This window comes from Colius striatus, chromosome 5 (assembly GCF_028858725.1).
Source record: "Colius striatus isolate bColStr4 chromosome 5, bColStr4.1.hap1, whole genome shotgun sequence".
Classification (NCBI taxonomy): Eukaryota; Metazoa; Chordata; class Aves; order Coliiformes; family Coliidae; genus Colius; species Colius striatus.
This window is the reverse complement of record NC_084763.1, coordinates 17,364,256-17,383,497: the sequence shown is the minus strand read 5'-3', so window position 1 is coordinate 17,383,497 and position 19,242 is coordinate 17,364,256. Positions and strand designations below refer to the sequence as shown.

Genomic DNA, 19,242 nt, shown 5'->3' with positions numbered 1-19,242 from the left:
ACCAGTAATCATCAGCACAAGCTGATTTCACTTTTATGCACATACTGACTATTGAAAATAATATGCATTCATTACAATCTTCCTATTTAAAAATGAAAATAAAATTTCCAATAAAATAAATAGCTGAAGTGTGATTACCACATCTTACTTGTAAGAAAAAAATCTTTTTGTTATGCAAGCACATCTACAGTGCCCTAAACAATGGCAGAATTAAATACATGTTGCTCCTTAAATTGGAAATCACACTTCCATGGTATAACATCCTACAGCAATATATATACACACACAGATACACGCAGTTCCCCTTGGTTCATGTCTATAAAGATGTTTCGGCATCCACATATTTCACAACAGGTGAATCTTCCACATTGATTTTCACACTTTCCGGTTTTTCAGGGCTGTTTGAAAGTAAAGAGGAAAATGTAAGGCTTGATTCACTTCAGTAAAGGTTAACTTTCCAACGTTTTATACTTACACAGACACTTTTAATGTTCATTGCTAAGGATACTTCTATAATGATACATTTCTATTACATAGTAGTTTTTAAATACTATCCCCAGGAACAGTACAGGCTTACAGAGAGAAATCACCAACATCTCATCTACAAATACCATTTCCAGTATCACTGCTTTTATTTATTCTATGGATTTGAATTTGGCTTGCAAAACATCTTTTGAAAAACAAAACAAACACAAACCAAACCATAACATCCACAAAACTTTACTCCAAATACTCAAAAACACATGACAAGCAGTATCATTAATACTGCTTCATTATTGGGCAGGGAATCAATTTTGTTCACAATACAAGACTGGGAAAACATTTCAGTCTTTTCAAAATGAGGAACCACACTTGTAACAACAGCAAAGGACAGCTAGAAATCTGCCTAAGTGTTCATTCAAGTGGGAGACCCTTAAGACAATGAGCTAGCTAGCACCTGAGAAACCAATAGGCTTAGGGGCACCAGCACTGAACAGTGACTTATCAAACGCCAGAAAGGAACATCCCAAGGTAGCTACAAGAGAGCAGAAATTTGAACAGCATTAAGAGGGAGGATTATTTAAGCATGAACTTTAGAAGAAATTACACGTGTGGCTCCAATAAAAAAAAGTGTTAGAAATTCATCCAGAGAAAAAATCTGGGATTCCTTAGAAAAACAGAAGCTTGCTTGGATTTTGCAGAGTCTATAAAATAAGACAGGTGAGGGAGGGAGAAATAAAAAGTAAACTGGATCAATTCAGGAAAGAAAAAAAAAAAAGGCAATTAAAAAAATGTATTTTTTTTAAAAAAAGGTAAGATTTTTAAGCAGCAATGTTGTTCCATCCATTATGTAGTCTGGAATTCCAAAATACATTGCTTGTGTCAAACTGCATCCTATTTGTAACCTATAAATCTGAAAACAGCAGTGTTTACAGAACCATTTTAAGCACAGCACTAAGCATCTGCCCATATTATCAGATGAACACTGTTACACTGAAAAACTTTAACAGAACTGAGACAAAAAATTTACATGGAATTACTTTTGATTCAGCAGTGGTGACATCTCTGAAGTTCTCCAGCACTCGCTATACAAGAAAAGGTGGCAAATACCTCAAAACAGCAGCCGATTTGAAGCTGAAGGAAGTCCTGCCTTCTAATACGTTTCAAATTCATGCAATATCAGATGGTCTCTTGAAAGAACTAGTTTCTGGCACCAGTGGTTTTTATTTTTAATGTTCAGTTTTAGCAAGTTCCCTTCCAAGCTGGATTTTTAACCATACCTCAAAGAGTAGCATGTTGTGGAATCAAAGAAAAATGTCTTACAGCAAAATACAAAAAAATAGATGGAATACTGAGTATGACCAAGCAGATCAAACAACACTGCAACTCGTCTGAAGCCTCATTTGGTACTGCTGCATATTAAGTATATACTAATATAACCTACTCAGGGAACAGGAAAGCACAAGATGGAGATGTACTACCTTCTAGCTGCCTGAAAACCAATTCTAGAAATTTCAATTCTTTTGGAAAGAGAAACATAGGTCTGTATTATCTTTAAGCCTTATAAACCCAGTGACTATTAGGTAACATACTAGAAGCATCCACAAATTCTGTAACAGGTTTCAGAGAATTCAGCATGAAAGAAAATACAAAATTAAAATAACAGAGTATGTATGTCTGTATACCTTTCTATCTAATGGACCCTAACACTTATCTTCCTGACAGTCTAGCTCATGTAATACACAAATTTTTAAATATTGCTTTTAAATATGTATTTATTTTAAAATGTTACACCAATACAGGGTGAAAATTCACCAAAAATGTTGTCTGCGCTAATGACTGTCTTCAGCTTTTCCTATTACAATACTACAAAGTTCTCTGCTTGTCTCCTTCATCCTTGGTTGACCTACTGTCTGAGCAAAACAAAGCATATTTCCATGCTTAGTTTGGAGTATGTGCTGAATAAACAATCGCAAGCACTAAGTGGCCAGCCACTACTGCTGTTTCCATGATGCAAGCTCAATGGTAACCGATAGCTCGGAAAATTATTTATGAACACTCCCTCGCCATCAACTCTTCCGCTAAGACGTAATTTTATACAGAACTTAACTTCATATCTCTGAAATGTCTGCCTTTGACAGGTTTGGTTCAAAGAGATCAACCGAAAGAACATGAATGTACAGACAACAGGACTGCATAATCTTGGATTTTCTAAGCCAACTAGGCCCGTACTCCTCTCTTTCCCACATCAAAACTAAGGCAATATGTGATGGAACATTCCACAGATACCATTCCCTATAAATTACAAGCCTTCAGGAAATTGGGGATATTCCATATAAATAATCAGGATTTGGTTTGCTCCCCTTGACAGAGTCATCTAGACAAGGAAGAAATTAGGACAGAATAGCAGAATGATTTGTTGCACACAGACTTTCTTGTTTGATGGGAAGCTCACTGAGACTCCTGGACATCACAGAAGACATGTATCAGTTTACAGAAAATGCTCGCAGTACTAAGGATTCCTAATCTGTCGAGTACTTCATTCAAGTGTATTTGGTATCTAGTGAAGATAGTATTTGATCCAGGTTTAATTTTTAGATATTAAAAATGAGCTTGGGCAAATCAAACAATCCACAAAAAGAGGGGGCAGATCCTAGGGCAGCATAAAGCAACAATGAAATTGGTGGACTTACCTTTTATTCCTACTGGCATTTGTAATGTTCAGGTTCAAACAATTCCCATGCTCATATATAACTAGCAAAGCTTTTAAAATCCCTAAACCCAGAGTAGTATACAACTGTATTAAGTAAATAAAACGTTTAAGAGTGTAAGAATACATTTAACAAAATAATTGGAATTCCTTATGGAAATAACTTCACAGTAAAGAGCAAAATTTAAGTTAAAATTCAAATTCCATGAAAGTAAGAAGTCAATGCAGATTTACAAAACAAGTATGCTTTGTTTTTAACATACATTTCAAGAAATAAATGTACAGTTACTAGCTGCTTAACAGAAGATCATAGTTAGAAAACACATGAGTAATTATAGCTACCTCAGGTTAGCTCTGGTTACTTTGGCATTCTCAGTACTCATGGCAAGAGCCTTCCACTGTGCAGTTTTGGCCATTTCATCTGATATGTTTACAATTGATGGATCAACACTAAAGAACAAACAAACTTCCTGGTTAGTATTCAATACCTTGAAACAACATTATACTCATTGACACTCATCATTCACATCAGTTGTGCCTTCCTTTAATATTTACACAGCCACAGTTGAGTTCATCTCTTAAAAACAGATTTTGGCAAAAATTTGGAAATTTCCCTCACTGGTGCTGCCTTTGTCACATTGCATCTTAAAACAGTTTTTCACACAGATATCACAAAGATATTGGGGATATTTTAATATTACTTGGAAATTCAGAATTATTTTGCACCTTCAGAAGTAATGAAATGAATCACCCTGTTCTGATAAGGCTTTCATAAATCAGAATTATTTTAAGTTGTTACCAGGACATATTGAAACTGGTATCTCAGTTGACATTTAAAACTAGTAAAAACCTAGAAGTTTCAATATTTGGACAGATTTCAAGGTGTTTTGTTTTTTTCCTGCACAGCTTCACTAGACATTTTGCAAGGATTTTTGCCACAGTCCCCTCAAGTCCTGCAGAAGATAAGTTCACTCTTACAGCTTTTCAAACCTATCTCCCCATTTGCCCTCCACAGATTTCTATGTACAGCAGACTTGCGTGTTGTTTCTGTGTACGTTTTCTGCTCCATTCCATACTTTAGAACAGAAGCCTGTTCAGAATCTACCCCAGGGCATCTGTAAGAGTCCTTTAAATTGCACAGAAATCCCCACAAGATGCAAAACACACATGTACACAGTTGATGAAATCATAGTTCTTCTGTGAGAGCAATTAGCAACTCAAATATTTAAGAAGCTTTAGCATTTAGCATTTTGAGTTGCTAAAGGTTGATGACTGCAGGAATATCTGTCTAATCCAAAAATCTGCCTATTCCCAATTGAGATCAGAGCAGACCTGACACTACTCTATATCCATAGGAAAACCAATTTTTAACCCACAAACCTTTAAGTTTAAAGAAGCTAAAAAAAAAAACCTTGGCAAGCTGTTCATCTGCCACTTCTTCAATGTGTGCTGAAGAGTTACAGAATATCTGACAACTATGCTGAATATATCCCTAGTAAGGGAGACGCATACTGAGACAAAACACCTTGCAGTGCTGCACATCTTCCTTTTCTGGAAGAGAACCAGTGATCCTGTCCTCACATTTACTTTCAGAAACTGATCTTTTAAAGCAAAAATGGCTGCCTGTAAAAAGTTTTTTCTTATAGTCATAGAAATTATAGACTTGACACTCATTTAAATAAACCAAAGAAGTGCACACTTTTGACTTGTTCTGAAAAACCCAAGTGGCTGGTAAACATATGACTCAACTGATGTTATTAGTTGCTTAATGCTCAGTTTTTCATGCACAGTAACACACAAGTGTTCCAGGGAAACTGACCAAAGAAGTTTCTTCCCCTCGAGTACAGCTGGTCGAAACTGAGTCATCTGATCTGTTCAAGATGGTCATGTAAATTTATCATTAAGATGCAGTTGTAAAGAACAATGCAACATTTAAATGCTATTACAGTCCCATGAGATATACTTTCATACTTCCTAATCTACCTTCATACTTCCTAACCGTGTCTGAGTTACAAGCTCGGGGAAAAAAAAAATTAACTCATATACAACGAACTTCATAAAAGCAGACTGCAGCACATGATACAAAAAGACCAACATCTTATTATACCTGTATTTTAGGGGTTTTACAGGAAAATCCAAATTTGCTTCTCCATATGCAAGGTGGACACTTTCGTTGTCCCCTGTCTGAAGCATTCTCTCTGCTTCCTGGAAATTCCAAATAGAAAGTTTATATAACAATTCATGAAGCAGAAATCAAAGAAATATTTCCTGCTGACAGGTAATTTCCATAGGGGTAGGGGGCATCTCCCTGTAGGTACTGGAGTTGAATGCAGGAGATACACTTTAAAAGCTTTTTTCTTAGAAGTGCTTTATCCAGCTAGGTGGGATGGGAGAGTGGGGAAGGAGGGTGTTACAAGTTTTGTAAGGAATTCAGCTAGCTGGTGTATGGTTAGGTAAGGCTTTTATGGAGAAGTTGCACAAGCTGTATTACTATATTATTGGGAACTACCACTTGGGTTTAACCATTGCTCTACAAACACACATTTGATATGATACTACGAAGAGTCTGTGATTAATTTAAGCTGAGATCCCTAGTCCACTGCTTTTCTCTACCTCTCCCTTCTCACTCCCTCTAACCTGACAAAAGATAGAGAAAACAACATTTTGTGGTAACTGCTTCTTTTAACTTATTTGTGATTAGAGATAGCAAGAAAAGTCATAGTTTGCAACAGCATCATTGAAACAGTAACTTTCCCTTTAACATAATTGCCAGTAACAGTTCCTCCAGCATTTAATCTCATGATAAAAAATTTCAAAATGCATATTTGGTACATAAGGTCAGATGCACAGGTCACTTAAAACTCTTTTAAATCTCACTCAGTATTTTCTAGTAATGTACAATATGCTTAGCTTGACTGTTTTTACACTTACTGCTTTCTCTTTTTTCTTTTTGTCATCTTCTTTCTTCTTTTTGCTCTCTGGCATAAGATCATCAAGCCAGCTAAGCTCTCTTTTGGTGAAACATAAATCCATGAGCTTGCGAATGAACACTAAAGCTAGAACCTTAAGGGAACCATAAATGGAATAATTTAGATGAAACTATTTAAATGAACAAAACAGCACATACTTTCAGTACACTCAGAATCTTTAACTTTTTAGTAGTACCAATTTTACCTTACTAGAAAGTTACATAATTTCCACTTTCAATAGCTATTCACAACTGAATTCCTTATTTTCAGGAAATGAAAAGATCTCGTTTCAAAAGTGAACAACTTGTTCTACAGGTTCTTTTGTTTCTTTCCCACTCCCTTCTTTCTTAACACAGTAGATACGGTCTGAAGACATCCCGGATGAGGCACATACTCTTGGAAAATTACTAACTTGTAAAACAAAATACTTACCATCATAGGGAAAACAACAGCAGCTGCAGAGGCTTTAATCACCCACAACAGAACTAGACAAGTGAGTTGAACAACTGTAAAGATATGGACCTTCCAGAGTGGCACATAACGTAGATAAATCAGGTCAGGTTGATGTTTGGCAGGCATACCAAATAGTTTTATACGGTCAAAAAACTGCATTGAAAAAAAAAACCATCCTTCAGTTAATCATTTTCTTCCCCAGGAAGTAAAGAAACATTTTTAAAGGAACTCCAGAAACATAAATTAATTTCAAATAAAATACTAATGAAGGATACTGAACATTCAAGGGGGTGGGACTGAGGGTTTTGTTGATGTTTCTGCCCCCTCATTAGTACTACAACATTTCAGAAGATTTTTTAGAAAATTTGTTGCTCAGCTACACTACTGAAAGAAAAATATAAAGAACTGAAAGAGAAAGCATGACATGGTAAGAACAAATACCTGAACAAGACACTCAGTAAAATTAACCTACAAACTACTCAGACAGTATGGGCTAACTTTATTGCTGCTCACAAACTAATGTGTTACGGTTTCCTTTTAATTTAGTGTTAAACAAATGTACATTGCTCATTAAAATCGGACTTTACCTGAATGCCTTTTAATGAAGATACTCCCATGTAAAGAAAGACACCATACAAAACTGGCATTGGAATAAACTAGAGAGGAAAAAAAACCCACACAGTTACCTGTGAATCAACATGGCATAACACAGCAATTCATATTAGTGACACACATGGACCAAGTTAAATAAAACAAAGTAAAAAGTAAGTGAAAATTGTAAAAGCTCAGGCTCTTTATGGAAAAAAATACATGTATCACTGAGCACAAAAAAAAAATCTAGAACTAACAAAGCTATCACTAAGATCAAACACGTAGGTCAGTCTTGACAGTCCACTCATTCAATTTGCTAAGTTTCAACCAAGATTTCTACTAAGTATGCTGCTTTATGTGGCTACCTGACAGTAACTGTACTGAGAGTATCAGCTTCATGGAACTGACATACGAAATTTCACTTTTCATCATTAATCTTGCATTTCTAGAGTAGATGAAAAAAAAATTCACCATACCTACTGTGCTAGAAAAAAAATGCTAATTATTCAGGGCTAAATTTTGCTCCAATAAGAGTATCAATCTAAAGCTTACAAAGATAATGAATTTGTCCACTGATTTCAGTGGTACTTGCATGAAACCTCTGCAGACTATGCAAAGCAAGTAAATCTTTCATTTCTCCTAAATTAATGAAATTTCTGAATAAAGGTCAGCCAAGATACAATTCAAAATCAAAATTTAAGAAGCTCTTTATCTCAACACACTAGTACTTAATTCATGTTAACTTTTACTGCATTAAATCACTATAAATCCATACATGGAACAAAAGCACAGCAACCTACAGATGCAAGGCTTCATCTTCCTTCTTTTGAAGAACAGCCATTCACAATAAAGAAGAAAAAACATTTCATAAAGAGCAAACAGTTATTCCTACTATCATTGGTTCCACAAAAAAAAAAAAGTATTGGTTTCTAAGAATCAGATGTTAACATGTGGGGTAAATCATAGACTCAGACTCATAGAATGGTAGGGGTTGGAAGGGACCTTTAGAGATCACCTAGTCCAATCCTCCTGCAGAAGCAGGTCCACCTAGATTAGGATGCACAGGAACACGTTCAGATGGGTCTTGAATACCTCCAAGGATGGAGATCCCCACAGCCTCCCTGGAAGTCTTCAAGACATCTACCTTCAACAGTCAGCACCTTTACTTTTTGCTTTTCAGCAACAATGAATCTCTTTCAGTATTTATGATTCTGAATATTTGCATTACACAGTTGAGCTCTTCATAGCTTTTCAACCAGAGATTATCAAATTTGAATACTCATAGTAACTGCTATTGCTTTATTGTTTTCAGACCTTTACTGTCTTTAACAGATACAAATGGTCAATTAATAAAAAAAAATATATGTTGCTCTAATTACTAAGCTACAGTTGTGTGTTCCTTCATAAGCTTATTTCTTCCCATTATCTAAACTTAAAAAGCCATCAGAAGCTACTTATTTGTGAAATGACTTGTGAGCTGCCTTTAAACAAACTTTTACAAAGTTCTTTAAAGGTATTTACAGCTATGCAATTTATGTCATATCTGCTCTTTTGGTAATAAAAAGACAGGTTTTTTTAATTTATCCTTTCAACTACTGGATTTGAAACCACCAATCAGAAAGCTGAATAGATTTTACTCAAATCTGAGCAAAAACAACAACTAAACTGATTGGTTTTCTTCCAATAAAGTCTTTGGCAGGGCATTACACATACAAATTAAGAGATAAAAGTGTAAACTGAGACCAAAATACATTGTCCAAAATTTCTACTACACTGTGATGATGTCCAAGATAATCTTGACCCTTTAAAATCAAAGGAAGTTTAATAAGCTGAAGATACAAATGAGAAGTGAACAATGCCAATTCTGATGATCACAGACTTTTCCATTTCTTCTGCTATACTGTATACCTTTTGATCAAGTAGTATTTGATCATATTCCTTTTGTAAATGCATAAATGGAGATAGAAAAGAACTACAGCATAACTATCTCAGGTTAGACGGACTTGAGAAATCAAAAAATAGCTGGCAAGAAAATCAGGTAACATGGACAAAGATTGCATTCTTTCACTACTCACTCCACTTCTAGCTTACTCAGATGCCTCATTATTTCTGTTCATCTAACACCTGTTGTTAAAAATGCAATTTAAGAATGAGTCCAGGTATATTTTACTCACTACAAAACCTCCTAACATTATGAAATACTAAAACACAGTATAAAAATCACAAAGAATACAGAAATACCTTGGAAAAACTGTGTTTTACCTTTAATACAGAGGTCATGAACACTGACAGCCCCATCAGGACAAAAATCATCAATCCTGTTACTCGCTGCTCCCGGATTCCCAGAAACTTTGGTTGCTCTCCCGGTGCTGAGCATTCAGATTCCACTTTCAGGCTATTAACATGACTTATAGACAGGACAGTTGCAGCAACAAACCACGGTAAGCCCATGATAGAACATATCCCCAACATCACTCCGACCATGAGCAGATCAAGATGATAACCACAGCCTTTCTGTAAAATTAAGCAAACAGATCATTCCATACATTTTCTGTTTATATGATACCATCTTTGTAAGTTAGCTGGTAAATATCAGGTAACTACTAAACTTAGATATTTTGAGTGTCCATAAAAATACATTCATTCTTTATTAGTTAATACATACATTTTTTTAGTAGCTGTTGTTAATGTTTCACAGACTTAAGAATGGATTCAACTTAAAATAAACTTGATTTACACAACATTAGAGATTGGTGAAAATTACTTTTACCTTCAGCTTATGCTCTTTCCTGTTTATAATAACAGCTGTTATTTGCTGATCCATGAAAATGAGAATGGTGCAGAGCAAAGCAGGAATAGCAGCTATCAAAAGCGTCCACCAAGGATTGCTTCCAAGAGGATCTATGAACCATCCTCGGTCTTTTCGGGTGGGCTGAAAAAACCATCAACAATAAAATGACTAAGATAAAATGCAGATTTTTTTGCTACAAACAGCTGCAATGAACAGATTATCAGTGTCTTAAATCACAGAATGGTAGGGGTTGGAAGGGACCTCTAGAGATCATCTAGTCCAACCCCCTGCTAAAGCAGGTCCACCTAAATCATCCGTGTTTAGATATTTTTTCCCCAATATCTTTGACCAAAAGACTGATTTAGCTGTTACATTTGAATTGGACATTTATATAGTAAAAACTAAAACAAACTTAATCCATTCCTTCATTTCTGCACATTTTTCACAAAAGAATGCCTCCTTTTCAGTGATAATATGAAGCATAGTATCTTCTGTCAGATGAAGCACACACCAAAACAGAAGACTACTTTATCAACTACATTCTAAGCAAAAAGATCAATTTCTGTTTCTACATAATTCCAGTGTCCTATGCTCTATGAAACTGCAAGTCTTTAAAAAGTTAAGTGTTTTAAAAGGTTTTCTTACTTCAAATTTCTCTGGAACATGAAGCTTAGGAGAAGGTACTCCTACAAGATAGTCAATCAAAACCATGATTACTATAGTTAGAAATACTGCAAAGTCACTGATGGTAGAACGCACCTATAAGGAAAAAATTTGTGTCAACTCTTGCTTTTTCATCATTACAATTTCCATGTACAGAAAGACAATTTTCTCCTCTGTGAATAGTGAGGTCTGTTTCCATTATACCACACTACCGAAGAGTACAAATATTTTCTATTTTTATTTTAAAGTTTAAGCTGCCTGCCAGCATAGCAAGAAGTTACAGAAGGTAAATGTATCATCCGATTAAGTAGTTTCAAAGTTATCTTCTACAAGAAACAAACTACTTGAAGTAACTCCTTCCTCATCGTTCTGTCCCTTTCAGAAGGCTGGGCCACAGATAGTCTCTTGTAGCTTAATTCAGTTACATCACTGAATTGTTCTGAAATTAATCTTCATACATTTTGTTTTGATAGGAGAGGGATAATTTACAATAGATCTGGGTTATCAAATACAATACACATTGTAGGAATTAACTGATCATCATGTACTGATGCTTCACTTTGGTCATCAGAAACAAGTTCCATAAATTAGTCAAAGGATAATCATTGTATTAGCCTTTATTAGAAACAGTACTCCTGAGGAACCACACAGAACCCTTCATATGTCAGCAGCATGGGGAAACCAAACACTTGTTCTGTACAGCTAGGTGTAGAAAACAATAGCAGTATTATCTCCCCAAATTATACTTGGCATTAATCATTAAAATGAGATGAACTGCTTAGGTCTTCCAATGTTTAGAACACCTTGTTTTACCCTATAAGAAAGTAGGCACTAAATTTTCTGCAGCCAATTTTTTCCTCTGATCTCTTACTTTTTAAAATTATTAGCCATTTTTCTGCTTTTAATATATTTTTTCTATCTTAAATGAAATATCTCAATACATAGTTCTGAAGCAAAATGGAAAATTTCTCTCCACTAAGTTACACTAATGTATTTTCACAAGATAAATAGTCTCTAGTCAGAATTACCTTAGTTGGGAAATAGCGTTTGGTCTTGAATTGCTTAAGGAAAGAGGAGAGGAAAAATGTTGTAAAGAATAATATGACAGACCAGAAGAGAACATCTGGAATATATGGTCCATGATGGCCACAAGCTGATCCACGAAACACACCATGTAATTCTAAACATTCCTGCAAAGAGAAAACCACCTTAAATGTCTATGTTTTATTCATTTAGTACATTCAGCCTAACTTGTAGCATTTCAATATAAAACACATTTGAGAACATTCACAATCTCAAAATGAGGGTTCTTTTTTTCATCACTACCTCAGTCTGAAACCCCAAAAACATGTGCCATGTGTTCCAGAGAGTCACAGTAGCCAACACTGATTATTTCGGGATGCCCAGATGCCGGACATTTTGCAAAGAAATAACTTCTTTACATTCACCTCATTTCTATTCTATTTCTTGAAGTGTAACAAGTTTGAATGCATAAATAAAGACTGAGGACCGGGAAAAATAGACTATCCAACATCAACTTTCAAGCTAATGAACTGAGGATCTCCTCAGTTTCTACCATCTCTTTGTTTTTTACTTTGTTTGGCTTGATATAGTTAAGGAAAAAAAATGGACTCTTACAAAATGAGATTAACTCAATTCTAAGAAAAGAAAGTTTACAGTAGCAAAGCATTGTCAATAATATATTTGACTAAAAAAAGTCAGACAATCTCTATCTAAAACTCTCACTGAAATGTAAAGAATTAAAAGTAAATAACAAAGGAAGCAACAAGTCAATAAAACAAATAGTTGGAAGCAGTGCTGCCACAACCTAGGCTTTAAACACATTAACTTATCAAAAACATAAACTTATGATAAAAATTCTCCATGCTAACATGCTACTTAGTTTATAATCACCACCAAATCCTGGATCAGTTCTATCTCTCTGGGAAGACAAAAGATGATGGAGAGAATGAAAAAGTACATAAAATAAATAGAAATACTAAGTTCAAGAGAAATCATGAACCCAGGTGATTATGGTAGAAGAAGAGCCATTGGTGGTATATAGAAAACACTACATCTAAAACAAATAAAACATTGAGGATTGATATAACAGAATTTTTGTTGTGCAAAATAACTTCTCCTTTCAGTGTGAATGTATAGACTCACATACAAGAACCCATACATATATATCTATTGCCATTTTAGACAGCCTACGATTGCCAAAGTAGAGGCACACACGGCTAGCAAATGCTACATAAGGTCCACATCATTCAACATGAAAATTATGTCAAGAGTATGCAAAGTGACTTGTAGACAGCTGCACTTCAGCAACTGATTACCATCCACGGAATTCCTAATTAGCAAAAACTTTTCTTCCTAAAAGCTTTCAGTATCACTCCACACAAGAACTTTTCTCCTCTTCGCCTACCCAAAAGAATAGGTATCTTTATGAAATAAAGTTAGAAGGTAATGCTATCAAGAGTATTGTTTCAAATAGCTCTTCCCCTTCTAACCTTCAGTTTATGAACAAATTATTTTCTGCCAATTGATATTTAGGTAGTTTCTTAGATTCTGTTGCAGTTTTGTACCAATGTCTTAACAAAATAAGGTTTCGTGTTTGCTACCACATTTTAAACACAGATTCCATTTCCTTAAAAATATTTATTCATCCTTCCCAGGAAACTGAAGGAAACAATCTCCTGTTTATTCAACTTCAAATATCCATCTGCAGTTCAGAAGGAAGACTGCTCTGTCTACCAGCATTAAAGTGACTACCTCAGTCAGACATTTATACTATTAGCTTTTATTGTCATGGACTCACTCATCCAAACCATGACAATGATTATTCAGAGATTTTTGAGAGGAGTAGAAGAGTTTAAAAAAACCCAAACCAACAGTTTTAAAGAAACCAGTCTAGGTTCAAATGAAGAAAGAAATGAGATGAAAAATATCAATCAAGACTGTGTATTTCTTTTTTATATATACATATACACACGCATATATATATATATATATAGATATATATATACACACACACACACACACGCAGGCACATTGCTTTAGATACTCACAGAAACTGTAAGGTTATTCCATGCTATGTTTTCCACAGACTTATTCATACTCCTCCACACTTGCAAAGTTTCATTGCTGGGTTTCTCAGGCTCAGAACACACACATCTTAAGGGAAGAAAAATATAACTTACAACTTAAAAGCATGTATGTAGCAATCTGAAGTAATTTCCAAAACTGTGAAGACTTTAAGCCAAAGTTTAGCCTGACTTCCCATGAAGGAAGCAGAGTACAAGACCCCTCCACACATGACAAACTAGGATTAGTGGGAGCAGGCAGGTGGAGTGGGAGGGGTTAAGAAGAAAAGCAGCAGCTGCTCAGTGGTTTTAACAGATTGGACCAATCAAAAAAAAACCCCTCACAACAAAACAAAACAAAAAACTCCTATATATTTTAAACAATTATAAGAAGGCAAGATGTTGACTTAATTATATAATTGATCTGCTAGTTTTTAAATATAATGACACCTGAAAAATAGGTAACATATAGAATGGTAGGGGTTGGAAGGGACCTTTAGAGATCACCTAGTCCAACCCCCCTAGAAGCACGGTCACCTAGTTCAGGTTGTGTAGGAACATGTCCAGACGGGTCTTGAAGACCTCCAAGGAAGGAAACTCCACAACCCCTCTGTGCAGCCTGTGCCAGGGCTCCCTCACCTGAACAGTGAAATAGTTTTTTCTTATGTTTAAGTGGAACTTTTTGTGTTCCAGCTTCATCCCATTACCCCTTGTCCTATTGCTAGCTACTACAGAAAAAAAGGATGTCCCAACCTCCTGACACCCACCCTTTAGGTATTTGTAAATGTCAGTAAGATCTCCCCTAGGTCTCCTCTTTTCTAGACTAAACAGCCCCAGTTCCCAATATATGCAAATATATATATTTATGTATATGCAAACTTCTACACGGTGTTACTAAAAATATGAAGATAAAACCCAAAATGACACTATCTTTCAACAACTCTATACTAATATATATTGTGTTATTGCTAAATATTTCTATATAGTTGGAGTAACTTGGCATAAATAGTTTTCTGCGACTACTTAAACTTTTTAGATTTCTATACAGTACATCACACCATGATTCAAACCTCAATTAGTTCCACTGCACACTAAACATAAATAGTCAAAACACAAACATTTAAAAACACAATAGTCAAAATCTAGTTTGACTCTGCCAGAAGTCACTCTTCATACATCATGATCTCTGCCTTTAGCAGGTAGAGGTGCTGCCAGCAGGGCAATGAGTGGTCTGCCCTCCAACTAGGGACGACCACAGGGTGCAACAAGCAGGGATTCATGCCTCAGGTGTACAGACATGACCTTGCAGGGGCTCCCAGCACTTCTGTGATAACATATCTAAGAATGGGGAAAAAGACCCCCAACAACCCAGAAACTGCAGCCAGAGTGAGACTGAGAGAAACATCTCTGCAGACAGCAAGGTCAGTGAAGAAAGGGCAGGAGATGCTCCAAGTGGCAGAGCAGAGATTCCCCTGCAGCCTGTGGTGTGGCCCATGGCAAGGCAGGCCTTGCTCCTGCAGCCATGGAGGCCATGGTGGAGCAGAGATTCACCTGCAGCCCGGGAAGGAGCCCACACCAAAGCAGGTAGATGCCCAAGGCAGGCTGCAACTGAGGGAAGCCTGTATTGGAGCAGGCTCCTGGCAGCACCTGTGGACAGAGAAGCCAACACATGCAGCAGTCTGTTCTTAAAGGACTGCACCCTGTGGAAGGGACCTAACACTGGAGCAGTTTGAGAAGAACTGCAGCCCATGGGAAAGACTGGAGAAGTACATGAGGACTGTCTCCCATGGGAGGGACTCAATGCTGAAGAAGGGGAAGAGTGTGAAAAGAAAACAGAGCTAACGTGATGAACTGACCGCAACTCCTATTCCCCATTCACATGGACCGCTTAGGACAAGGAGGTAGAGAAATCAGGAACAAAGTTGAGCCCAGGAAGAAGGACAGGGTAAGGGGAAGGTGTTTTAAGATTTCATTTTTATTTTCTCATTATCCTTCTCCGATTTGATTGGTAATAAGTTAAATTGATTTCCCCAAGTTAAGTCTGTTTTGCCCGCAACAGTAATTGCTGAATGATCTCCTTGTCCTTATCACACAAGACTGTCATCATATTTTCCTCCCGCACTGAGCTGAGGAGGAGGGGTGAAAGAACAGCGTGGTCATTCAGCTAAGGCCAACCCACCACAGGCAGGTAATATACAACTGCCACAGCAATAAATCCAATGTAAAAAACATGCATCTAAATAGCTCTCTTATTGCATTCCTTAAATGAAATACTTATTTTTGTACCAATAGCTTTACTGCTAGTTACTGGGATGAACAGAATCAACAGTTCAACTTAGTCAGGAAAGAAAAAAATATGACTGTATTGTGTCCTCTATTATTCTCATCTCTCTCAAAAAAATTTTTTTTAAAAACTCAAGTACTCCCCATAATTACAGTAGAAAGCAACACTGTTTAAAGATGTTAACCCCCTGTTCAATAAAGATGCAAAAGCACTCCAAGCTGCAGCTACCTGGAAATTATCCTCACCCAGATGGAGTAAACTATCACGATTTCTACGGGTGGCAAGGCAGAACTCACGTTCTGACCTTTAATAAAGCTGCAATTGAAGCAGGCATTGTCACAGCCCTTCATCCCTTCCAATTACCCACAGCTAACACAGAAAATCCATTTCCACCGCATCCTGAATAGAATTTTTCTGAGGTTTCTCATGCTCATACCACCCCCAGCATTCCTCCTGCACTTCCACGGAGAGGCACACATTGCAGTTTAGTAAATAGTATGTCTCTCTATTATAAACAGTTCCCTTATGTGTTTTACTAACAGGTAGAAACTTGGTACTTACGAATACAAAGTCAGTTTATTCAAGTCGTTGTGCATATTGAAGGCATACACTTCTCCCAAATGAAAAAGCTTTTCCAATGCCTCATAAATAAATATGATGCATATAAGAGCTGCAAAAGCTTCCTCAGTAAATCGAGTGATGTAACACACAAGGCTGCTGGCATCTGTGGCTACAAGCACTATGCATAAAAATGCAGTCCACAGACCAATGCTAGTTCGCAGGGAGAGGTAGGAAAGATCATAATCCCTGTGTGAAGAAACAAAAAAAAGTATTAATTGAGCCAGAAATCACTTAAACTAAATTCTACTTGAAAACACATACTGAGGCCAAGCTCTACAGGTCTTCACCACTTTTCTCAGTCTTGATGTTAGTTCCAAAAGAAGAAGAAAATCTTCTGTCTTATCTTCCACTGAAGCAAAATGTTTCTAGGATTAAAAGTGCACCTACCTAATTTGGGAAGCACCATAGGAATGTTTTCAGAACTACCTAGATGCTTTTTTCTCTGAGAGGGCATACCAATCCCTGCTTACTCAACCCTGCAGAATCAAAGCCAACATCTCCAGTCAGAATATAACCTTTAAGTCCCAGCCACTTCTTATCACTGATTTTGTCATTGAGGCTCAGCAGTGCCTCACAGCTTTGCCAATTCACATGCATCTCAGTCTCTTGACATTGCATTTACACAGTCATGGACATCTACTTTCAACACACACCTGCTTTCAACAACAGGTATTCCAACAGGCTAGGAAGTGCAGCAAGCTAACACAAACGCCACTTACCTGCAAAATTTGAATAATATTTTTTCGAATACTAGAACTGGTCCGGTGCTCCCCAAAATAGTAAGAGGTTGCCCAGCAAAGAGAGAATAGGCAATCCCAGTTAATGAGGCTCCAAAGAGAGACTCTATTGCACTCTGTTTGGGGGAAAAGAAACTGCTGTAACTGTGCTGCCTTTCAGGTTAGCATTTAGCATCATATCTGCATAAATAACAGTTTTAAGATGCATTAACTTAGAAATAAAACAAGATACAAAAACATTGCAATTCATATCAGTGTCTGAGACAGGAATAACTTAACACAGTTTGCAATAACAATACCACGGACCAAAGATTTTGAAAACTTCACTCCTGAGAAACACAAAGCCATCCAAAATCATGAGAACAAGTTACTAGTCCTGCTAGCTATGGAGGAAAAACATACCAACAATTACTACAAATATTAAGTAGTTACTCAACATGTCGTTTATAAAGAGTTATCTGCGTCTGAAGAAAATACACAGCAACATACCTCTACCAAAATATGATATGGTGTGTCATATTGAACCTACATCAGTCAATCAAGCATTACAAAAGAAAGAACTGACAGGTGGAGGTGCAGGGAACATTACTGAACAATATTGGTTTATGTAGACATGACACCAAAAATAGATGAGCAATAAACCAATGTCCCACCTGGTAATGCATTTCTTTTCATTGAAGTAAGTTATCTACTTCCATTCTTGAATTAAATGTTTCATTACAACATTTTCCGCTAAAAAAAGCTTCAAAGCGCCTCAAAAGAGAGGGGCAGGACTTTTTAGCTATTGTCAAGTAACTTTTGTTTTTCTTAACATTGATTTAGTATTTAACCATTTACAGCTATGAGAAGTCAAGGACTACAGAGTAAAATGCTCTTGTAGGAATTTTTAAGTGTTTGCTATTTTGCAACTATGCAAGCCTAAGAAAACAATCTTCATGGAAAATTAAGCTCCAATTCAGGAAAGCATCTAATATTGGGCAATATGGTTTTCTGAACTGGGGCTATTAAAAATGAAAACATAAATCTTTTGTTCATTAAGTTTAAAAAAGGATATATAATCCCAGCCTCTTGTTCTATTACCTTTGAATTCATGATACATGAATTAGTGCTTTTGGTTAGTCAATGCATTAACCTTGGGGCTCTCAATCAGGATGGCAGGGACAGGAGTACCGTGGAGGTGATGACCTCTGGAAATGTGAGGGAAGGTTTCAAACACAAACTGTGTACCTTACAATGTCAGCTACTGTGCTTGAACATGTGTGTGCAGTAACTAAATTTTATAGTCAATGATGCACACCAAGTATCTGAAGGCAGGAACAAACCCGCAAACAATTCCAGATAGCTAAAAGAAAGAAGGTGTTTAAGAATCAAGCTTTGAAAGGAGCATATTTTCATAATTATGCATGATGTACATTCAAAAATTACATTGACACTTTGATAACCATTCCTACATTTAGAATTGCAAAAACAGCACACATTTCTGTATTTGCTATCAGCTTGTGCTACATCAATAAACAAAACATGAGTCAACAGCATTACTTGAGATAGTTAACAATTTTAATACAGTACAAGCCTAAAAACTTGATCTAAGTATCAAGAATAATTTTATAGCATCACAAGCTCTACCAGAATCTTGAAAGTTTCTAAAGGACATGTCTGAATATATCCCTCCCTCCCCCGAAAAGGCAGTCTTGTTTCTTCATGAAAGATTTAAAACCAGAAAATACACTTCAATCATTCACAAGCCAATTGACACAAACACTAAGTTGTTCATATTGCTGATGTTAAGTATACTTTCCCTGCTCCAAAAACAAAAGTTCAATGATATTTAGGTTAAAAATATCCTTTTGTTATCTA

At 36.3% G+C, this 19,242-nt stretch overlaps 1 protein-coding gene across 3 annotated transcripts in view; it reads right to left on the bottom strand.

The window, feature by feature from the left end:
* Positions 1-208: 208 nt before the first annotated feature.
* Positions 209-19,242, bottom strand: part of SLC4A7 (solute carrier family 4 member 7) — an 88,558-nt gene continuing 69,524 nt past the window's right edge. For all 3 annotated transcript variants that reach the window (XM_061997295.1, XM_010201216.2, XM_061997296.1), the window contains 13 exons: positions 17,368-17,501; positions 16,589-16,834; positions 13,729-13,834; positions 11,686-11,847; positions 10,640-10,753; positions 9,974-10,135; positions 9,466-9,717; positions 7,200-7,268; positions 6,592-6,765; positions 6,122-6,253; positions 5,298-5,395; positions 3,533-3,640; positions 209-398 (listed from right to left, as the gene is read on the bottom strand). In XM_061997295.1, the coding sequence (XP_061853279.1) occupies positions 317-398; positions 3,533-3,640; positions 5,298-5,395; positions 6,122-6,253; positions 6,592-6,765; positions 7,200-7,268; positions 9,466-9,717; positions 9,974-10,135; positions 10,640-10,753; positions 11,686-11,847; positions 13,729-13,834; positions 16,589-16,834; positions 17,368-17,501 (1,839 nt within the window). In that variant the 3' untranslated portion in view covers positions 209-316. The remainder of the gene's footprint in view (positions 399-3,532; positions 3,641-5,297; positions 5,396-6,121; positions 6,254-6,591; positions 6,766-7,199; positions 7,269-9,465; positions 9,718-9,973; positions 10,136-10,639; positions 10,754-11,685; positions 11,848-13,728; positions 13,835-16,588; positions 16,835-17,367; positions 17,502-19,242) is intronic.